This window comes from Vulpes lagopus, chromosome 20 (genome assembly GCF_018345385.1).
Source record: "Vulpes lagopus strain Blue_001 chromosome 20, ASM1834538v1, whole genome shotgun sequence".
Taxonomy (NCBI): Eukaryota; Metazoa; Chordata; class Mammalia; order Carnivora; family Canidae; genus Vulpes; species Vulpes lagopus.
Genome location: NC_054843.1, coordinates 13517803 through 13539840, shown reverse-complemented (window position 1 = coordinate 13539840; position 22038 = coordinate 13517803). Strand labels below are relative to the sequence as shown.

At 38.4% G+C, this 22038-nt stretch overlaps 6 protein-coding genes across 6 annotated transcripts; all 6 read right to left on the bottom strand.

Annotated features, from left to right (window-relative positions):
* Positions 1 to 762: 762 nt before the first annotated feature.
* LOC121479338 (keratin-associated protein 21-1-like) lies at positions 763 to 1050 on the bottom strand. The gene has a single exon (XM_041734891.1). The coding sequence runs from the start codon at positions 1048 to 1050 to the stop codon at positions 763 to 765; it is 288 nt and encodes a 95-aa protein (XP_041590825.1).
* Positions 1051 to 4790: 3740 nt separating this feature from the next.
* On the bottom strand, positions 4791 to 5096 carry LOC121479337 (keratin-associated protein 6-2-like). The gene has a single exon (XM_041734890.1). It carries the CDS (start codon positions 5094 to 5096, stop codon positions 4791 to 4793), a length of 306 nt encoding a protein of 101 aa, XP_041590824.1.
* Positions 5097 to 9131: 4035 nt separating this feature from the next.
* LOC121479291 (keratin-associated protein 6-2-like) lies at positions 9132 to 9502 on the bottom strand. The gene has a single exon (XM_041734786.1). The coding sequence runs from the start codon at positions 9500 to 9502 to the stop codon at positions 9251 to 9253; it is 252 nt and encodes an 83-aa protein (XP_041590720.1). The 3' UTR covers positions 9132 to 9250.
* A 3742-nt stretch (positions 9503 to 13244) lies between these two features.
* On the bottom strand, positions 13245 to 13713 carry LOC121479274 (keratin-associated protein 6-2-like). Its single transcript, XM_041734766.1, has one exon. It carries the CDS (start codon positions 13711 to 13713, stop codon positions 13408 to 13410), a length of 306 nt encoding a protein of 101 aa, XP_041590700.1. The 3' UTR covers positions 13245 to 13407.
* A 4100-nt stretch (positions 13714 to 17813) lies between these two features.
* On the bottom strand, positions 17814 to 18125 carry LOC121479336 (keratin-associated protein 21-1-like). The gene has a single exon (XM_041734889.1). The coding sequence runs from the start codon at positions 18123 to 18125 to the stop codon at positions 17814 to 17816; it is 312 nt and encodes a 103-aa protein (XP_041590823.1).
* A 3637-nt stretch (positions 18126 to 21762) lies between these two features.
* LOC121479335 (keratin-associated protein 21-1-like) lies at positions 21763 to 22038 on the bottom strand. Its single transcript, XM_041734887.1, has one exon. The coding sequence runs from the start codon at positions 22036 to 22038 to the stop codon at positions 21763 to 21765; it is 276 nt and encodes a 91-aa protein (XP_041590821.1).

Genomic DNA, 22038 nt, shown 5'->3' with positions numbered 1-22038 from the left:
ATTTTTCTTCTAATTTATCGTTCCTCTAGTTCTTCATTAATCTCCTGAGTCTGCTTCTAATTCCTCATTAATTCTGTAAACACTCTCTCCCATGCTATTCATCCATCCATTCAGCACTCAGGCCACACCTCCTCTCCCTTGGGCTTCTGTCACAACCTCCTGAATAGGTGTCATTCCTTCTCCGCTTTCCCCTCCAGCTCCATTCCAGAGTCAATGTGATTTCCTAGGGCACAGTACTAAAACACTGTGTGATTTGTGAGTACCTCAGAATGGGGGTGGGGTACAAGACCTAGGTCGGGAAAACATTATCTCTGATGTACCTGTGACAAGAAATGCTTGTATTATATCAAGGAAGTGCCCCCACGTTGATGAAATGTATTGTCAGTTCAGTGTTCAAGAGGAGTCCCCACACCTCAAGAAAGGAATAATTCACAAGCAAGAACACAGAGATTTGTTAGAAGCAAGGAACCATTTTTATTGAGAATAAGTTTTTTGCCCAACTGTAGGACGTTAAGATTGCTGGCACAGTCACAACACAGAATCCAGATTAAGGGAGTAAAAACCAACTTTTGGGAAATAGTCAGATGATGCCACACAGCCTCCAGACACAACAAGCCATCCTAACAAATGTTCACTGGGGCTCAAAGACTCTGTCAAGCATGCAGTTTCCTGGACATAGAAATCCTGGGGTATGGATCATTGATTCAATTGTCTCTTTAGATGTGTCATTTCAGAAGCTATTGGTGCTTGGAGAGTGGTGATCTAGCAGCAAGAAGAATAACATCTTCTGTAGCAAAGGGGTCGGTAGCCCCAGCAGCCAGAGCCATATCCACATCCATAGCTGGAGCCTCTTCCACATCCCCATCCTGAGCCATAACCACAGCCATAACCTGAGCCATAGCCACAGCCACAGCCATACCCTGAGCCATAGCCACAGCCACAGCCACAGCCATAGCCAGTTCTATAACCACAACCAGAATAGGGGCCACATCCATAGCCATAGCCGCATCGGCAGCCATAGCCACAGGAGTTCCCGTAGTTGCAACACATGTTGTCAGAAGAGAATTCGGGTGGTTTGCAAGTGGATGTGGTGATGTATGGTCTCTACTTGCCTTGGACCTTTATATACTGTTGGTAATTGGCAGAGCATGCCATTCATTCCCTGACTTACCCAAACAAATATGAAAGCAACTTTCATGTGACAGTGTCTGTCAAGAATCTATAATGTCTTGGGAAAAGTGAGCTCATTATTTGGAATCTCCCATTTTATTTAAAGAGCAGCAATTTAATTCCCTCTGCCAAAGAATTGTCTCATAATCATGTACACTACATACCACTGAGACCCAACTTCAAACCTCCTATCATTTAATGAAACGGATATGACAAGATTGGGGGAATTTAGGACAACTTTGTGCCTCTTGATCTCTCCTCTGGCCCAAAAGAATCTACCTCTTCCCATAGAGAAGAAAATAACTCCCATCTCCTTTCTGGAATCATTGCAACATTTTGCAGGATTCTTGCACCCAGATACCTACTGCAGATACCTACTAGCTCCTTGTGGTTCAAGCCAGGGAAAATGCTAGTATCACGACAGAGGATAATCCTCAACAACATTGAAACATTTGATTAAAAAAAATGTCAAGTATTGAGATTAGAATCTTTAGTTTGCAACTTGGTAGAAATAAATTGCCTTCTCTCTTTACTGATGTCTAATTCCAAATATTTCCTTTCTTCTCATCTAAGCCAAGCATCCAAACATTCCATTACCAGACATGCAGCCAATGAAGAGGAAGAAGGAGGAGAAGGAAGGTATTACATGGTATTACATGAACTTTTTTATGATTTTTTGCTTATTTTGTTTGTCTAGGTTTTACCTATGCCCATTTTCTGAAACAGGCAGATCCAAAATTTAAATTAATTTTTACCATAAAACTATGACATCTGACTCAGAAGTACAAACTCAGGAAGATCATTCCTTCTACTCCGCACTCAAATTTCAACAATGAAATCAGTGCCATCTATTCCTTTCTGAAAGCCTTCAACAGGGATTTTCATAATTCTACTGAAATCCTTTTCTGAGAACTTTCATTATTAGACATTTTCCTTCAGTTGAATGTATTATGACTATTTTTTCTACACTTGGATGCTGGTCTATCTGATCATTGTTAGGTTTCATCTCTTAAAAAAGCACAAAAAAATACGTCTTATTATATTCCTTATTTTCTCTTTTTCTGTCATTCTTGATATTCAAAACTATAAATTCTAATGCATAAGTTCTCCAGAATAGACCTATTACTTTTCAAGCATCCACCTTCCAATCAAAATAACCCTGAGCAATTGAAAATATTTTCTACCTTTATTGCATTGTTTGTAGTACCTCTCCATTCAGATCTCTGGGTATTGAACCATGACGGCCCCAAAAACTCTCTTATTCTGTGCATCCCTGAATCACCACTTAGTTCCGAGTACCCAGTACATAGTTTGATGTCTATCAATATTTCCCCTATAAAAATAGATACATTAAAACAAATATATGTTCAAGAATCAGTGTGCCCCTTGGAAGCTATAAGATATTTGGATACATTCTCACAATGTTCTGATTTCACTGAAGTAGAAAGTCTCAAATGTTCCTTGACTAAAATAGTCTCAAATTTCACATTTTGAAGATGTGTGTTACTTTATGAAGGTATTTTTCCAGAGGCATAAATTATCTTATATGCCTAATAAATGAATGGATATATAAATTACAATATTGATGCTTAATGGATGATGTTCTTCCCTCATTCACAAAGGCTTCAAGGACAGGGATCATAAGAAAACAATGAGTAGACTTTCAAAAACTGTAATTATACAAATTTCATTCTCCTCTTTGTAGGATTTCCCCACCTCAGATTTACCCAGAGTATAGTCCTCACATCAGACATACAAATATTCCATGTATGAAAACTGCCCGACTCTTTAAGAAACCCTATTTCTTCAAGAGTAGGAGACATTATATCCTGGACACCGTCACATTCTGAGGCTGTGTTTGATGACAGATCCATTCTCCTTGAAACTGGCCATTTTGTAGAGGTTCTTGGCTCCAGGGACCTCAGACTCAGATCTTGCAGTGACTCTGGTCATGTAAAAAAAAAAAAAAAAAAAACCAGGCCCAAAGAAACTGAGCCTGACAAGAATTCTATGTGATAGGATACAGTATTAGAGATTTGGAAAGTCAGGTGAGGAAAGGACACTGAGTTCAGAACCCAACCAAGTGGGAGGCTCTCTAACTCAGAAAGCAGACTCAACTGTTCATCTCATTCTTAGATCTGCAACCATTTAGGCACTAGAGTACACCATTAAACACTAGTCCTTGCTCATTTCCATGAAAAATTGTGGCACCACTGATCATCCCCAAAACAATCCATTTCTCTTTATCCTTTACACTTATTACAGCCCTTTCTAGTGTTTTTTGTTTTTTGTAACAAACATTAGTTCATTTGACACAAAATATCAAAATACCTCCTTGAACTCTCTCTCTAATACTTCAATCTTCACTCTCTTCTCCAGAAAGCTGTTCTATTCCTTCCATAGCAATTATCTGTCTAAATTTATCTCAATTAATTGTTACTTTTTCTTATTATCACCTACTAGAATATAAATACTCTGAAAGCACGAAATTCATCTACAATATGTCTTAAATATGTAGGACATTTCCTTTCAGAAATAATAATAACTTGGGCACCTGGGTGGTACAGTCACTTAAGCATCCAACTCTTGATTTAGAATCAGGTCATGATCTAAGGATGCTGGGATGGAGCTAGATGTCAGGATACCTGCACAGCAGGAGTCTGCTTATCTCCCTCTCTCTCAGACCCCCCTACTCGTGTTCACTCTCTATCCCCCCCCCCGAATAATAAAATAAATATATCTGTGTAAAAAAAAACCATTCAAACTATTTGTAAAGTGAGTGACTTAAATCAATTTCTTAAACTTAAAAATCCAAACAAATATGTCTATACTTTCATCAAAATGCACATATGATACCACATTTTTCTTCTAATTTATCCTTCCTCTAGTTCTTCATTAGTCTCCTGAGTCGGCTTCTAATTCCTCATTAATTCTGGGAACACTCTCTCCCATGCTATTCATCCATCCATTCAGCACTCAGGCCACACCTCCTCTCCCTTGGGCTTCTGTCACAACCTCCTGAATAAGTGTCATTCCTTCTCCTCTTTCCCCTCCAGCTCCATTCCAGAGTCAATGTGATTTCCTAGGGCACAGTGGTAAAACACTGTGTGATTTGTGAGTACCTCAGAATGGGGGTGGGGTACAAGACCTAGGTCGGGAAAACATTATCTCTGATGTACCTGTGACAAGAAATGCTTGTATTATATCAAGATAGTGCCCCTACATTGATGAAATGTATTGTCAGTCCAGTTTTCAAGAGGGGTCACCACACCTCAAGAAAGGAATAATTCACAAGCAAGAACACAGAGATTTGTGAGAAGCAAGGAACCATTTTTATTGAGAATAAGTTTTTTGCCCAACTGTAGGACGTTAAGATTGCTGGCACAGTCACAACACAGAATCCAGATTAAGGGAGTAAAAACCAACTTTTGGGAAATAGTCAGATGATGCCACACAGCCTCCAGACACAACAAGCCATCCTAACAAATGTTCACTGGGGCTCAAAGACTCTGTCAAGCATGCAGTTTCCTGGACATAGAAATCCTGGGTATGGATCCTTGAATCAATTGTCTCTTTAGATGTGTCATTTCAGAAGCTATTGGTGCTTGGAGAGTAGTGATCTAGCAGCAAGAAGAATAACATCTTCTGTAGCAAAGGGGCCGGTAGCCCCAGCAGCCAGAGCCATATCCACATCCATAGCTGGAGCCTCTTCCACAGCCCCATCCTGAGCCATAGCCATAGCCACAGCCACAGCCATAACCTGAGCCATAGCCACAGCCATAACCTGAGCCATAGCCACAGCCATAACCTGAGCCATAGCCACAGCCATAGCCAGTTCTATAACCACAACCAGAATAGGGGCCACATCCATAGCCATAGCCGCATCCGCAGCCATAGCCACTGGAGTTCCCGTAGTTGCAACACATGTTGTCAGAAGAGAATTTGGGTGGTTTACACGTGGATGTGGTTAAGTATGGTCCATACTTCTCTTGGACCCTTATATACTGTTGGTAATTGGCAGAGCATGCCATTCATTCCTTGACACAACCAACAAATATGAAAGCAACTTTCATGTGACAGTGTCTGTCAACAATCAATAATGTCTTGGGTAAAGTGATCTCATTATTTGGAGGCTCCCATTTTATTTAAAGAACATCATTTTAATTCCCTCTGCCAAAGAATTGTCTCAGTAGAATCATGTGGTCTACATACCACTGAAACCCAACTTTATAAACTCATATCATTGAATATAGCATTTATAACAAGATTCCAGGGATCCCTGGGTGGCGCAGCGGTTTGGCGCCTGCCTTTGGCCCAGGGCACGATCCTGGAGACCCGGGATCGAATCCCACGTCGGGCTCCAGGTGCATGGAGCCTGCTTCTCCCTCTGCCTGTGTCTCTGCCTCTCTCTCTCTCTCTCTCTCTCTCTCTCTGTGTGTGACTATCATAAATAAATTAAAAAAAAAATTATAACAAGATTCCAGAGAATTTAGAAAACTAAGTCCCTCTTGATTTCTCCTCTTTCCTAAAATATTTACCTCTCCCCATAGGGGAGGAAATAACTGCCATCTTCTTTCTGGAATCATTGCTAATATTTGCCAGGCTTCTTGTACCTGGATTCTTACTGCAGATTCCCTTGTGAGAAACAAGGGAAGAAGCTAATCTCAGGGCATAGAACAGCCACAAAAAACATTGAAACATCTGACATAAAATGTGAATACTGCTGAGATCTAGAAACCTTGGCATGTAACTTCACATTGATAAATTACATTATCTCTTTACTGGTGTTTAATACCAAATATTTCCTTTCTTCTCCACTAAACCAAACATCCAACCCTTCCACCACTTAACATGCAGACCAAAAGACAAACAGGCAAACAACCAACAAAGGTGTTATTTGTTTGTTTGTGATGTTTTTGTTTATCTTGGTTGTCTAGGTTTACCTAAATCATCAATTTCCAAAATGGGAAGAAACCAAAATTTAAATTATTTTTTTACTCTATGAAATCCAAGTTGAAAGGCAGTACAAACTCAGATCATATCTTCTACTCAACATTCAAATTTCAACAACAAAATAAATCCATCCAGTTCTTTATAAAAGGCCTTCAAAAGGGATTTTCATAAAGCTGCTGAATCCCTTTTCTGAGAACTTTTATTATTACACATTTTTCCTTCAGTTGAGAGTATTTTCAACTAGTTTTTCTACCATTTGTTACTGATATATGTCATATCTGTTTCATCCCTAATGAGAAGTTTAAAATATATATATGATATATATTTAGAAAATGTGCATATTCTATACACATATATATATGTATATCCCATTCCAGTTGTTCCTTACCTTTATTTTCTCTACTTTTCTGTCAAATCTTGAATTTCAAAACTATAAATTCTAATATACAAGTTCCCTAGAATAGACAAGTTACTTTTTAAGCACCAACTTTCTGGTCACAATACCCGTGAGTAATCCAAAATTTTTCTATCTTTATTGCATAATTTTAGTACCTTTTCATTGGGATGTCGGGATACTGATCTATAGGGCAAAAAAAATAAAATAAAATAAATCTGTCATTCTGTATTTCTCTAAATCACCACTTAGTTCAAAGTAGAGTGCCTGTATATAATCTGAACTCAATATTTCCCCAATTAAAAAATATATGGATTAAAACAAAAATATGTTCAAACTATAAGATATTTGGATACATTATCACAATGTTCTCATTTCATGCAAGCTGGAAGTCTCATATTTTGTTCTTTACTAATATAGTCACACATTTCACTTTTTGAAGATAGTGTAAATTACAAAGACATTTTTCCTGATGTATATTCTTGTATGACTAAAATGATCAACCCTTTATTAAATATGTTATGATATAGATGCCTAATTGATGATATTCTTCTGTCTTTCAAAAGCCTTCAAGCACAAGAAACATAATGGACCGTGAATAGACTTTCAACAAAATGTAATTATTAGAATTCTACTCCCTTGTTTCTAAGATTTTCTAAGATTTCCCCAACTCAAATTTATTCAGAGCACAGTCTATCCTCAGACCTGCCTTACACATATTCCATGTGTAGAAACTGTCCAAATCTTGAAGAATTCCTGTTTTTTCATCAGTAGGACACATTATATCCTGGGCATAGCCTCACTCCAGGGCTGACTTTGATGGAAGAGCCATTTTCCTTGCAACTGGCCATTTTGTGGAGTCTCCGAGCTCTAGGGACCTCAGACTCAGATTTGTGCAGTGACTCTTGTCATAGAGATAAAACAGTGAATCATTTTTCACTGCTTATGGAAAAGGAGCATGACAAGACATTCTATGTTTATTTAATTTAAATTCAATTAACCAACATGTAGAACATCACTATTTTCAGATGTAGAGTTCAGTAATTCATCAGTTGCATATAACACCCAGTGCTTATCACATCACATACCCTTCTTAATGCCTCTAACCCAATTACCCCATTCCCCAACCCAGCTACCCTGGACATTCTATGTTATAGGATACAGTGTTAGAGATCTAGAAAGTCATATGAGGAAAGGAAACTGAACTCAGAACCCACAAAGTGGTAAGATCTCAAACACGGAAAGTAGACTCAGCTTTTCAACACATTCTTATATTTGTACCAATTAAGGCTCTAGAGAACATCGTTAAGCACTAGTCCTTACAATTTTTAAAAAACATTTATTTTATTTATTTATGAGAGACACAGAAAGAGAGGGACAGAGACATAGGCAGAAGGAGAAACAGGCTCCCAGCATGGAGCCCGATGTGGGACTCTATCCTGGGATCCTGGGGTCACACCCTGAGCCAAAGGCTGACACTCACACTGAACCACCCACGCGTCCCAGTCCTTACACTTTTCCACTAAAAATTGTGGCATCACCGATCATTGCCAAAACATGATGAATTTCTCTTCATCATTACACTTGCTACCACTATTTCTAGTGTTTCTTGTGACAAACATTAGTTCATTTGACACAAAATGCCAAATAACTCCCTGAACTATCTCTCCAATATTTCCATCTTCACACTTTTCCCAGGAAGTTGTTTTATTCCTTCCATAGAAATTATCAGCCTAAAAGTATCTTGCTTTTTTTTTTTTTTTTCATTTTCACTTATTAGAATGCAAACATTCTGAGAACAGGAAACTCTTCTAAAAATTTGTTACTGTATCTTCAGTATGTAGGACAGTTCCCTTTCAACACATTCAAAGCCATTTCTTAACAAGTGTCTTAAATAAATTCTTCAAACTTAAGGTATGCAAAAAAATATATTTGCACTTCAACAAAAAATGCAGAGGTGATAATATCACATTTTTCCTCCATCCTACCCTTCCATTAATTGTTCATGTGTCACCTGAGTCTGCTTCTAATTTCTCCTTGATCCTGGAAACTCTCTTTCATGACATCTATCCATTCAGCACTCAGGCTACACCTCCTCTCGCTTGGGCTTCTCTCACAAACTCCTTAAATAGGTGTCTTTCCTTCTCCTCTTTCCCCTCCAGCTTCATTTTAGACATAGGGTTATTTCCAGGGCACAGTTCTGAAATACTGTGTGATTGCTGTTGGGTTGAGTGCCTGAGCATGAGGGATATGAGAAACAGGTAGAGAAGACATTATCTCTGATGTACATATGACAAGAAATGCTTGTACTTTATCAAGGAAGAACCCCAGGTTTATAAAATATATTGTGAGTGAATTTTCAAGAGTGGCCATAACAAACACACACACATACATACATACATAAATCACAAACAAAAACAGAGAATTTTAAAAGGACAAAACTATTTTTATTGAGAATAAATTTTTGCCCAACTGTGAGATGTGAAGATTACTGGCACAGTCACAACACAGAATCCAGATTAAGGGAGTATAGAGCAACTTTTGGAAATGGTCAGATGATACCACATAAACTCAAGCCATAAGACGCCATCCCAAAAAAGTGTTCACTGGAAGACAAAGCCTCTGTCAAGTATGCAATTTCCTAGACATAGAAATCTTGGATTTGGAGGCTTGAATCAGCTATCCCACTAAATGTATCCTTTCAGAAGTAAATGGGGCTTGGGGAGTGATGGTCTAACAGCAAGAAGAATAACATCTTCTGTAGCAAAGGGGCCGGTAGCCCCAGCAGCCAGAGCCATATCCACACCCACAGCTGGAGCCTCTTCCACAGCCCCATCCTGAGCCATAGCCACAGCCACAGCCATAACCTGAGCCATAGCCACAGCCATAGCCAGTTCTATAACCACAGCCAGAATAGGGGCCACATCCATAGCCATAGCCGCATCCACAGCCATAGCCACAGGAGTTCCCGTAGTTGCAACACATGTTGTCAGAAGAAGAGAATCTGGGTGGTTCGCAAGTGTGGTGAAGTGTGGTGAAGTCTCTACTTGCCTTGGACCTTTATATACTGTCAGTAATTGGCAGAGCATGCCATTCATTCCTTGACTTACCCAATAAATATGTAAGCAACTGTGCTGTGACAGTCACTGTCAACAATCATTAATGTCTTTGGGAAAGTTAGTTCATTATTTGGAGTCTCCTGTTTTATTTAAAGAGCATCATTTTAATTCCCTCTGCCAAAGAATTGTCTCAATAGAATCATGTGCTCTACATACCACTGAGACCCAACTTCACAACCTATCATTTAATATACTTTTTATAATAGGGTTGGGGGAATTTAGGATATTTATATCCCTCCTCATTTCTCATCTTTCCTCAAAAATCTACTTCTGCCCATACTGGAGGATGTAACTACTATCTCTTTTCTGGAATCCTTGCAACTCATACCAGGCTTCTCAAAACCAGATACCTACTTCAGATACCTACTATCTCCTTGTGGTAGAGAGGAAAGATGCTAATCTCAGGGCACAGAACAGCCCCCAACAACACTGAAACATTGAAACATCCGATATGAAATGTTAGTAGTGCTGAGATCTAGAAACCTTGATGTGTAGCTTCACAACAATAAATTAGGTTCTCTCTTTACTGGTGTCTAATTCCAAATATTCCTTTCTTCTCAACTAAACCAAACATATAACCTTTCTGTCCCTTAACATGCGCACACACACAAAAAAGATAGAAAGGTGTTATGTGTTTGTTTGTGATGTTTTTGTTTATCTTGGTTGTCTAGGTTTACCTAAATCACCAATTTCCAAAATGGGAAGAAACCAAAATTTAAATCATTTTTTTACTATAACTATGAAATCCAAGTTGGAATGCAGTACAAACTCAAAAAGATCATATCTTCTACTCAAACTCAAATTTCAACAGCAAAATGAAATCCATTCAGCTCTTTATAAAAGGCCTTCAATGGGGATTTTCATAAAGCTTCTGAATCCTTTTTCTTACTTTCATTATTACACATTTTTCCTTCAGTTGAAAATGTTTTTGACTAGTTTTTCTACCATTGGTTACTAGTATGTCTTATCTCTCTGTTTCATCCCTAAGAAGTTTAAGAAAAAATATATCCCATTCCAGTTGTTCTTTACCCTTATTTTCTCTACTTTTCCGCCAACTCTTGAAATTCAAAACTATAAATTCTAGTACATGAGTTCCCTCAAGTAGACATGTTACTTTCCAAACCCCCATCTTCTGGTCACAATATCCCTAAACTGCTGAAAAATTTTTCTAGCTCTATTGCATAATGAATAATACCTTTCCATTCAGATGTCAGGATACTGATCCATGATGGCAGAAAAAAATTATTCTTTGCATTCGGAATTACCACTTAGTTCTAAGTAGCATGGCCAGTACATAATTTGAACTCAACACTTCCCCAATAAAAAACAGATGCATTAAAACAAATATATGTTCTAAGGTCAGTGTGGCCCTTAGAAACTAGAAGATATTTGGATACATTATCACAATGTTCTCATTTCATGCAAGCTGAAAGTCTCAAATGTTCTTTGACTGAGTCTCTAATTTCACATTTTGAAGATATGTGTTAGCTTATGAAGACACTTATCTAGACGTACAAATTATCTTATATGCCTAATAAATGATCAACCCTTTACTGAATATAAATTACAATACAGATGCCAAGTTGATGATACTCTTCTGTCTTTCAAATCCTTCAAGTACAAGGAACATAATGAAACATGAGTATATTTTCAACAAACTGTAATTATTAGAATTCCCTTCCCTTCTATGTAGGATTTCCCCATCTCATATTTCCTCAAGCACAGTCATTCCCTAGATCCCGCTAACAGATATTCCATCTGTGAACCGTCCAAGCGTTGAAGAACCCCTGTTCCTTCATCAATAGGACACATTATATCCTGGGAATAGCCTTTCTGTAGGGCTGACTTGAATGGCAGAGCCATCTTCCTTAGAATTGGCCATTTGGTGGACTCTCCTCACTTCTAGCTGACCTCAGACTCAGACTTTATGCAGTGACCCTTGTCATGAAAATGAGACAGAGACTCATTTATCTTTCATGGTGGAAATTGAGTCTGAAAAGTCATCTTCTATTACAAGATCTAAATGTGAGAGTTCTGGAAAGTCTCATGAGGAAAGGACACTGAAGTAAGAACCCAACAAACTAATTGACTCTCAAACTAATAAAGTCAACCAGACATTTTCATCCCATTCTTACATATTCCCCGAACAAAGTGAGCCCATTTAAGAAAGTAGGCCTTCTCTTTTCCATAAAAATTGTGGCACCACTCATCATCCCTAAAAGTTGATGCATTTTTCTTCCCTCTTTGTACTTATTACCTTCCTTGCTAGTATTTCTTATAACAAGCATCAGTTCATTTGATGCAAAATGCCAAAATACCTCCCTGAACCCTCTCTCCAATATTACAACTTTCAATTTCTTCCCCAAGAAGCTGCTTTATTTCTTCCAATGCAATTATCTATCTAAATTTAATTATTACCTTTTTTTTTATTATCACCTGTTAGAATATAAACACTCTGAGAACAGAAAAACTCATCTGCAACTTTGTAGTATATAGCACAGTTCCCTTTCAAAAACATTCAAAGACATGGAAAGGGACACCTGGGTGGCTCAGTCAATTAAACAGCTGCCTTTGACTGAGGTTATGATGCCAGGATCCTGGGTTAGAGCCCAGCATAGGGCTCCCTTCTCACTGGGGAGTCTGCTTCTCCCTCTCCCTCTGCCCCTAGCCCCTTGCTCACTCGCTCACTCTCACAAATATTAAATAAAATCTTTAAAAATAACATAAATAAGCATACAAAGAGATGGGGTGTCAGGGTGGCTCAGTCAGTTAAGCATCTGACTCCTGATTTCAGCTCAGGTCATGATCTCAGGGTCACGAGAATGAGCCCCGCATTGAACTCTGTGCTCAACTTGGAGTACTTAGGAGATTCTCTGACTCTCCAGCTTCCCCTAGCCCTGCTCATGCTCTCTATATAAATAAATTTTTTAAAAAATTCCAAAGCTACATATCATTAAGTGACTAAAATCAAATTCCTAAACTTGATATACACAAATATTTTTGCCCTTTCCTCAAAATGCACATGATATAATTCCACCTTATTCTTCTAATTTATCCTTTCCTTATTCATGTGTCACCTGAGTCTGCTTCCAATTTCTCATTAATCTCAGAAATTATTTTCCATGCCATTCATCTGTTCAGCACTCAGGATACATCTCCTCACCCTTGCACCTATTCAGGAGGTTGTGACAGAAGTCCCATTCCTTTTCTTTCACCATCATCTCAGTTCTACATACATAGTGGTTTCCAAGGCATGGTTATGAAATACTGTATGATTTCTATTGGATTCTGAATGCCTGTTCATGAGGGATACAAGAAATTGAAGAAGAAGACATTACCTCTAATTCATGTATGAAAAGAAATGTTTGTATTATGTCAAGGAGGAACCCCAGGTTTAGGAAACATATTGCCAGCCCAATTTTCAAAAGGGGTCATAACACCTCAAAGGAATAATTTATAAACAAGAACACAGAGATTTGTTAGAAGCAAAGAACCATTTTTATTGAGAATAGCAATTTGGCCAATTGTGGGACATTAGGATCTCTGGCATAGTCACAACACAGAATCCAAATAAGAGAATAAAGACTAACATTTGGGAAACACTCAGATGATGCTACATAGCCTTGAGGCACAAAAATGTTTACTGAAGATCAAAACCTCTGTCAAGCATGCAGTTTCCCGGAGGTAGAAATTGTGGGGTTTGGATCCCTGAATCAATTGTCACTTTAGATGTGACATTTCAGAAGTTAATGGTGCTTGGAGAGTAATGGTCTAGCAGCAAGAAGAATAACATCTTCTGTAGCAAAGGGGCCGGTAGCCCCAGCAGCCAGAGCCATATCCACACCCACAGCTGGAGCCTCTTCCACAGCCCCATCCTGAGCCATAGCCATAGCCACAGCCACAGCCATACCCTGAGCCATAGCCACAGCCATAACCTGAGCCATAGCCACAGCCATAACCTGAGCCATAGCCACAGCCATAGCCAGTTCTATAACCACAACCAGAATAGGGGCCACATCCATAGCCATAGCCACATCCGCAGCCATAGCCACAGGAGTTCCCGTAGTTGCAACACATGTTGTCAGGAGAAGAGAATTCAGGTGGTTTGCAAGTAGATGTGGTCAAGTGCGGTCTCTACTTCTCTTGGACCCTTATATACTGTCAGTAATTGGCAGACCATGCCATTCATTCCTTGACTTACCCAACAAATATGAAAGCAACTTTCATGTGACAGTCACTGTCAACAATCAACAATGTTTTGTGAAAAATAAGCTCATTATTTTAAGACTCTCATTTTATTTAAAGAGCAGCATTTTAATTCCCTCTGCCAGAGAATTGTCTCAATAGAGTCATGTGCTCTACATACAACTGGTACCCTATTTCCCAACTTCCTATCATTTACGATATCTTATATAACTAACAATGTTGGTGGAATTTAGGAAAATTTTGCCAGTCTTGATCTCTGCTCGTCCTAAAACATCTACCTCTGCCCATGGGGTGGGGGTGGGGGAATAACTGCCATCTCCTTTCTGGAATTACTGTAACTTTTTTTCAGGCTTCTTGCATCTTGGATACCTACTACAGATACCTGTTGGCTCTTTATGGTAGAAATGAGAGAAGATGCTAATCTCAGGACACAGAATAGTACCCCAAACTGTGAAACATGTAATATAAAATGTCAATAGTGCTGAGATCTAGAATCCTTGGTGTGTATAACTTCACATCAATAAATTAGGTTTTCTCTTACTGGTGTCTAGTATCAAATATTTATTTTCCAAATATCCAATCATTCCATCAACATAAATTAATCAAAAATGTAGAAAGAGAAAAAGAAAGAAATGAAGCAAGAAAAAACTCTTTTGGAATTTGTTTGGCTATTTGTTGTTATTGTTGTTTTTGTTTCTTTGATTTTTTTTGGTTATCTTCATTGTCCATTTTCCAAATCAAGAAGGATCCAATATTTAAAATACTTTCTTTATAACAGCTATGAAATCCAAATTGGAAGGGAGTACAAACTAGGAAGATCATTCCTTCCTCTCCACACTCAAATTTTAACAAGGAAATGAACACCATCCAGGCCTTTATTAAAGATCTTCAACAGGAATGTTCATAATTCTCCTGAAATCCTTTTCTGAGAACTATCACTATTAGACATTTTTCCTTCAGTTGAGAGTATTATGACTCATTTTTCTACAGTTGGACACTGGTCTACTTGATCACTCTGTTATGTTTCATCTCTAACAAGAAACTTAAAGAAAAATACATGCCACTACACATGTTCTTTAACTTTATTTTCTCAACTTTTCTGTCAACTCTTGAAATTCTAATGCACAAGTTCCCTAGAATAGATACTTTGCTTTTCAAACACCTACCTTCTGATCAAAATGTCCCTGAACTACTGAAAATGTTTTCTGTCTTTCTGATCAAAATGCCCCTGAACTACTGAAAATGTTTTCTGTCTTTATGGCATTATTTGTAGTACCTTTCCATTCAGATCTCTAGGTATTGAACTATGATGGCCGGAAAAAAAAATCTCTTCTGTGCATCCCTGAATCACCACTTAGCTCAAAGTAGAGTACCCAGTGTATAATTTGACCTCTATCAATACTTCTGTCACTAAAAAAAGGGTACATTAAAACAAAAACATGTTCAAGCACTGTTGTGCCAGTTAGAAACTATAAGGTATTTGGATACATTATCACAATGTTCTGATTTCATTTATGCTGAAAGTCCCAAATGTTGAGTAAAAGGTTCACAAATTTCATAATTTGATTATGTGTTAGTTTATAAAGGCACTTTTCTAGTTGTATAAATTATCCAATAGTCCTAATAAATGATCAGCTCTTTACTGGGTATATAAATTATGATATTCATGCCTAATAGATGATACTCTGCCCTCTTTCAGAAAGCCTTCAAGGACAAGAATCATAATAAATTAGTTAAGTAAATTTTAAATTAAATGTATTTTTTTAGAATCCCATTCCCTTGTTTCTAGGATTTCTCCCAACTCAGATTTATCCAGAGCACAGTCTGTCCTCAGATCTGACTTATACATATTCCACCTGCAGAAGCTGTCCAAATCTTGAAGAATTCCTGTTTTTTTCATCAGTAAGACACATTATATCCTGGGCATCAGTAGGACACATTATATACTTTAGGGGTTCTTTCGAGATTTGGACAGTTTTCATGGGTGGTATATCTGTAAGTCAGATCTGAGGACTGCAATTGTTCTGGGTATATCTGAGGTTGGGAAATCCCACAAAGAGGGCAATGGAATTCTAAGTATTACAGTTTGCTCTGGCATCAAAGTCAGCCCTAAAGTGAAAAATGAGCCAGGAGCCTCCACCCAATGGCCAATGGCAAGGAAGATGGCTCTGCCATCATGTCAGCCCTGGAGTGAGGCTATGCCTAGGATATAATGTGTCCTACTGATGAAGAAATAGTGGGCTCCTGGCTCCAGAACCTCAGACTCAGATTTTGTTCAGTAACCTTTGTCATGAAGACAAAACAGTGAGTCATTTTTCACTGCCCATGAAAACTGAGCCTGACAAGACATTCTATGCGATAGGATACAGTGTTAGAGATCTGGAAAGTCACATGAGGAAAGGGCACTGAACTCAAAACCCAACAAAGTGGTAGGCTCTCAAACTCAAGAAAATAGACCTGGCCCTTCATCCCATTCTTTTTTTTTTTTTAAGACTGTTTTTATTATATTCATTAGAGACACATGAGACATAGGCAGAGGGAGAAGCAGGCTCTTCACAGGAAGCCCAATGTGGGACTCGATCCCCAGACCCCAGGATCACACTCTGAGCCCAAGGCAGACACGTAACCACTGAGCCACCCAAGTGTCCCTCCATCCCATTCTTATATCTGTACCAATTAAGGCATTAGAGAACACCATTAACCACTACTCCTTGCTCATTTCCACTAAAAATTGTGGCACCACTGATCATTCCCAAAACATAATAAATTTCTCTTCTTCCCTTACATTTACTACTGCCCCTTCTAGTGTTTCTTGTAACAAAGATTAGTTCATTTGACAAAAAATGTCAAAATATCTCCCTGAACTGTGTCTCCAATACTTCCACCTTTACTCTCTTCCCCAGGAAGTTGTTTTGTTCCTTCCATGGCAATTATCTGTCTAAATGTATCTTGATTAATTGTTCTTTTTTATTATCACCTATTAGAATATAAACACTATAAGAGCAGGGAACTCTTCTTAAATTTTGTTACTGTATCTTCAGTGTGTGGGGAAGTTTTCTTTCAAAAACATTCAAAGGTATTTATCAAACAAGTGACTTAAATCAATTTCCTCAAACACAATATATACAAATTCTATATACACACTTCCAAAAATGCATGTGATATGGTACCATATTTTCTCTCTAATTTATCTATCCTCAGTTCTTCATTAGTCACCTGAGTCTACTTCTAATTTCTCATTGATCCTGGAAATACTCTCTTCCATCCCATTCTTCCATCCATTCCATAGTCAGGCCACACCTCCTCTCCTTTTGGCTTCTGTCACAAGTACCTGAATAGGTGTCATTCCTTCCCTTTCTTCCCCTTCAGCTCCATTGTAGACTCAGTGTGATTTCCAAGACATGATTCTAAAATACTGTGTGATTTCTGTTGGGTTATAAGTGCCTAGCATGAGAGATTTAAGAATTAGGTGAAGATGACATTATCTCTGAAGCATGATGAGAAGAAAAGCTAGTATTACATCAAGGAAGACCCCAGGGTCATGACATATTGTCAGCCCAATTTTCAAGAGTGGTCCTAACACCTCAAAAGGAGTAATTCACAAATAAGAACACAGATTAAAAAAAAATTAAAAAAAAAAAAAATAAGAACACAGATTAGTCAAAAGAAAAGAAGCATTTTTATTGAGAATAAGCTTTTGCCCAGCTGTGGGATGTTAGGATCACTGGCACAGTCACAACACAGAATCTAGATTAAGGGAACAAAGACCAACATTTGGGAAATAGTCAGATGATGCCACACAGCCCAGAGCCACAATATGCCATCTTAACAAATCTTCATTGGATGACAAAGGCTAGCTATGTCAAGTATGCAGTTTCCTGGATGTAGAAATCTTGGGGTTAGGATCCTTAAATCAATGGTCTCTTTAGATGTGTCATTTCAGAAGATAATGGTTCTTGGAGAGTGGTGGTCTAGCAGCAAGAAGAATAACATCTTCTATAGCAAAGGGGCCGGTAGCCCCAGCAGCCAGAGCCATATCCACATCCATAGCAGGAGCCTCTTCCACAGCCCCATCCTGAGCCATAGCCATAGCCACAGCCATAACCTGATCCATAGCCACAGCCACAGCCATAGCTTGAGCCATAGCCACAGCCACAGCCATAGCCTGAGCCATAGCCACAGCCATAGCCAGTTCTATAACCACAGCCAGAATAGGGGCCACATCCATAGCCATAGCCGCATCCGCAGCCATAGCCACAGGAGTTCCCGTAGTTGCAACACATGTTGTCAGGAGAAGAGAATTCGGGTGGTTTGCAAGTGGATGTGGTGAAGTGTGGTCTCTACTTCTCTTGGACCCTTATATACTGTCAGTAATTGGCAGAGCATGCCATTCATTCCCTGACACAACCAACAAATATGAAAGCAACTTTCATGTGACAGTCACTGTCAACAATTAATTTCTTGGGAAAAATCAGCTCACTAATTGCAATCTCCTCTTATTTATTTTCCCCCCATTTCATTTAAGGAGCCACATTTTAATTCACTCTGCCATAAAATTATCTCAGTGAATCATGTGCTCTATACACCCCTGATACCGAACTTCTCAACCCACTATCATTTATAATACCTAATATAAAAAGGATGAGGGGAATACAGGAAAATTTTGCCAATCTTGATCCCTGCTCTTCCTAAAACGTCTACCTCTGCACATAGGGAAAGAAATACGCCCTTCTGTAATCATTGCAACTTCCTGCCAGACTTCCCGCACCCAGATAAGTATTGCAGATATCTTTTGGGTCCTTGTAGGAAAGATGATGGAAGGTGCTAATATCAGGGCACAGAACAGCCTGCAACCACATTGGAACATCTGATATAAAATGTCAATAGTGATGAGATCTAGAAACCTTGAGTACAGGTTCACATCGATAAATTAAGTTCTCTCTTTGCTGGTCTCTAATACCAAATATTTCCTTTCTTCTCAACTAAAGGAAACACTCAACCTTTCTGTCACTTAACATGAAGAAAGAAAGAAAAAGAAAGAGAGAGAGAGAAAGAAAGAAAAGAAAGAAAGGTGTTATATATTTATGATGTTTTTGCTTATGATGCTTGTCTAGGTTTTAACTAAATCATTATTTTCTGACACAAGCAGAATTTAAGATTTAAATTAATTTTTGCTGTGACAGTTAACAAATACACGTTGCAAGAGAATACAAACTCAGAAGATTATCCCTTCTACTCCACACTCAAATTTTAACAACAATGAAATGAATGCCAGAAATGAGTGCTATCCAGTCCTTTATTGAAAGCCTTCAACATAGATTTTCATAAGTCTACTGAATTTGTTTTCTGAGAATTTTCATTATTAGACATTTTTCTATCAGTTGAGATTATTTCTTAATCTCACTTTTTCTACTGTTGGCCAATGGTCTATCTGATCACTCTGTTTCATCCCTACAAGAAGCTAAAAGAAAAGTACATCCCACTGTACTTGTTCTTTATTTTCTCTACTTTTCTGTCATTCTTAAAATTCAAAACTCTATATTCTAATCCACACGTTCCCTAGAAGCAACACCTTATTTTTTAAACACTCACCTTCCATTCACAATACCCCTAAATTATTGCAAAATATTCTATCTTTATTTTAAATAAATAAATGTATTTATTTCTAGTACCTTTCCATTCAGATCTCTGGGTATTGATTCATGGCAGCAGAAAAACCCTCTTATTCTGTGCATCCCTGAATCACAACTTAATTCTAAGTAGAGTTCCTGGTACATAATCTGAACTCAATCAATATTTCCCAACACAAATCAAATACATGAAGACAAAAACATGTTCAAAGGTCAGTGTGCCTCTTAGAAGCTAGAAGATATTTGGATACATTCACACAATGTCTCATTTCATTCAAGCTGAAAGTCTCAAATGTTCTTTGAGTCTCAAATTTCACATTTTGAAATATGTGATAGTGTATGAAGACATTTTTCCAGATGTACAAGTTACCTTATTTGCCTAATAAATAACTGGACTTTTACTGCATCCTATAAGTTACCATATTCATGCCTAATTAATGATTTTCTTCCCTTTTATAAAGCCTTCAAGCACAGGAACATAATGAAACATGAGGAGACTGTGAAAAAACTGTAATTCTTAGAGGTCCCTTCCCCTCTTTGTTGGATTTAACCACCTTTGATTTACATACTTCAGATTTACTCAGAGCATGGACAGTAGTCAGATCAGACTCATAGATATATCATCTGTGAAAACTATCCAATTCTTGAAAGAACCCCTATTTATTTATCACAAGAACACATTATATCCTGGGCATAGCCTCACTCCAGGGTTGACTTTAATGGCAGAGCCATCTTCCTTGTCATTGGCCATTGGATGGGGAGGCTCCTGGCTCCAGGGACCTCAGACTCAGATTTGTCCAGTGACATTGTCTTGGAAATAAAATCGTGAGTCATTTTTCACTGCCCATGGAAACTGAGCCTGCCAAGGCATTCTATATGATAGGATATAGTGTTAGAGATCTGAAAAGTCACGTGAGGAAAGGACACTGACCTCAGAACCCAACAAGGTGGTAGGCTCTCAAACTCAGAAAGTAGACTTGGCTTTCCATTCTATTCTTATATCTACACTGAGTAACGCACTAGAGAACTCCATTAAGCACTAGTCTTTACTCTTTTCTGCTAAAAATTGTGGCACCACTGATCATCTCCAAAACATAATAAATTTCTCCTCTTCCTTTACATTTAATACTTACTGCCCCTTCTGGTGTTTCTCGTAACAAAGATTAGTTCATTTGACACAAAATGTCAAAATACCTCCCTGAACTATCTCTCCAATATATCAAAATTTACTCTCTTCCCCAGGAAGCTGTTTTATTCTTTCCATAGCCCATAGCAATTATCTCTCTAAATATATCGTAATTAATCTTTATTTTTCCTTTCTCCTTTTATAATGTAAATTTTCTGAGAGCAGGAAACTCATCTATGATATTGCTCCCGTGTCTTAAGTGTGTAAGACTGCTCCCTTTCAAAAACCTTTAAAACTCTTTGTAAATTAAGTGACTTAAATCAATTTCCTTAAACTCAACATATGCAAAAAAAATATATTTGCACTTTCATCAAAATGCACATGATATGATACCACATTTTTCCTCTAACTTATCTGTCCTTAGTTCTTCATGGGTCACCTGAGTTTGCTTCTAATTTCTCATTGATCCTCGAAACTCTCTTCCATGCCATTCATCCACCCTTTCAGCACTCAGGCCACACCTCCTCTCCCTTGGGTTTCTGTCACAACCTCCTGAATAAATATCATTTCTTCTCCTCTCACCCACCCCACCACCACCTACTAGCTTAATTCTGAAGGCTGTGTGATTTCCAGGGCACAGTATCTAAACACTGTATGATTTATGTTGGGTTCTGAGTGCCTAGGCATGAAGGATCTGTGAATTAGTAAGAGACATTATCTCTGATGCACGTATGAGAGAAAAGCTTGTATTATATCACAGAAGACGCCCAAGGTTGATGAAATGTATTGTCAGCCCAATTGTCAAATGGTCCCTAACACCTAAAGAAAAGGAGTAAATCACAAGCAAAGACAGATTTGTTAGAAGCAAAGAACCATTTTTATTGAGAATATGTTTTTTGCCCAACTGTAGGATGTTAAGATTGCTGGCACAGTCACAACACAGAATCCAGATTGAGGGAATATAGACCAACTTCTGGGAAATAGTCAGATGATACCACACAGCCCAGGGCTACAATATGCCATCTTAACAAATCTTCATTGGATGACAAAGGCTATGTCAAGTATGCTGTTTCCTGAACATAGAAATCTTGGGGTATGGATCCTTAAATCAATTGTCTCTTTAGATGTCATTTCCGAAGATAATGGTGCTTGGAGAGTGATGATCTAGCAGCAAGAAGAATAACATCTTCTATAGCAAAGGGGCCGGTAGCCCCAGCAGCCAGAGCCATATCCACATCCACACCTGGAGCCTCTTCCACAGCCCCACCCTGAGCCATAGCCACAGCCATAGCCATAACCTGAGCCATAGCCACAGCCATAACCTGAGCCATAGCCACAGCCATAGCCAGTTCTATAACCACAGCCAGAATAGGGGCCACATCCATAGCCATAGCCGCATCCACAGCCATAGCCACAGGAGTTCCCGTAGTTGCAACACAT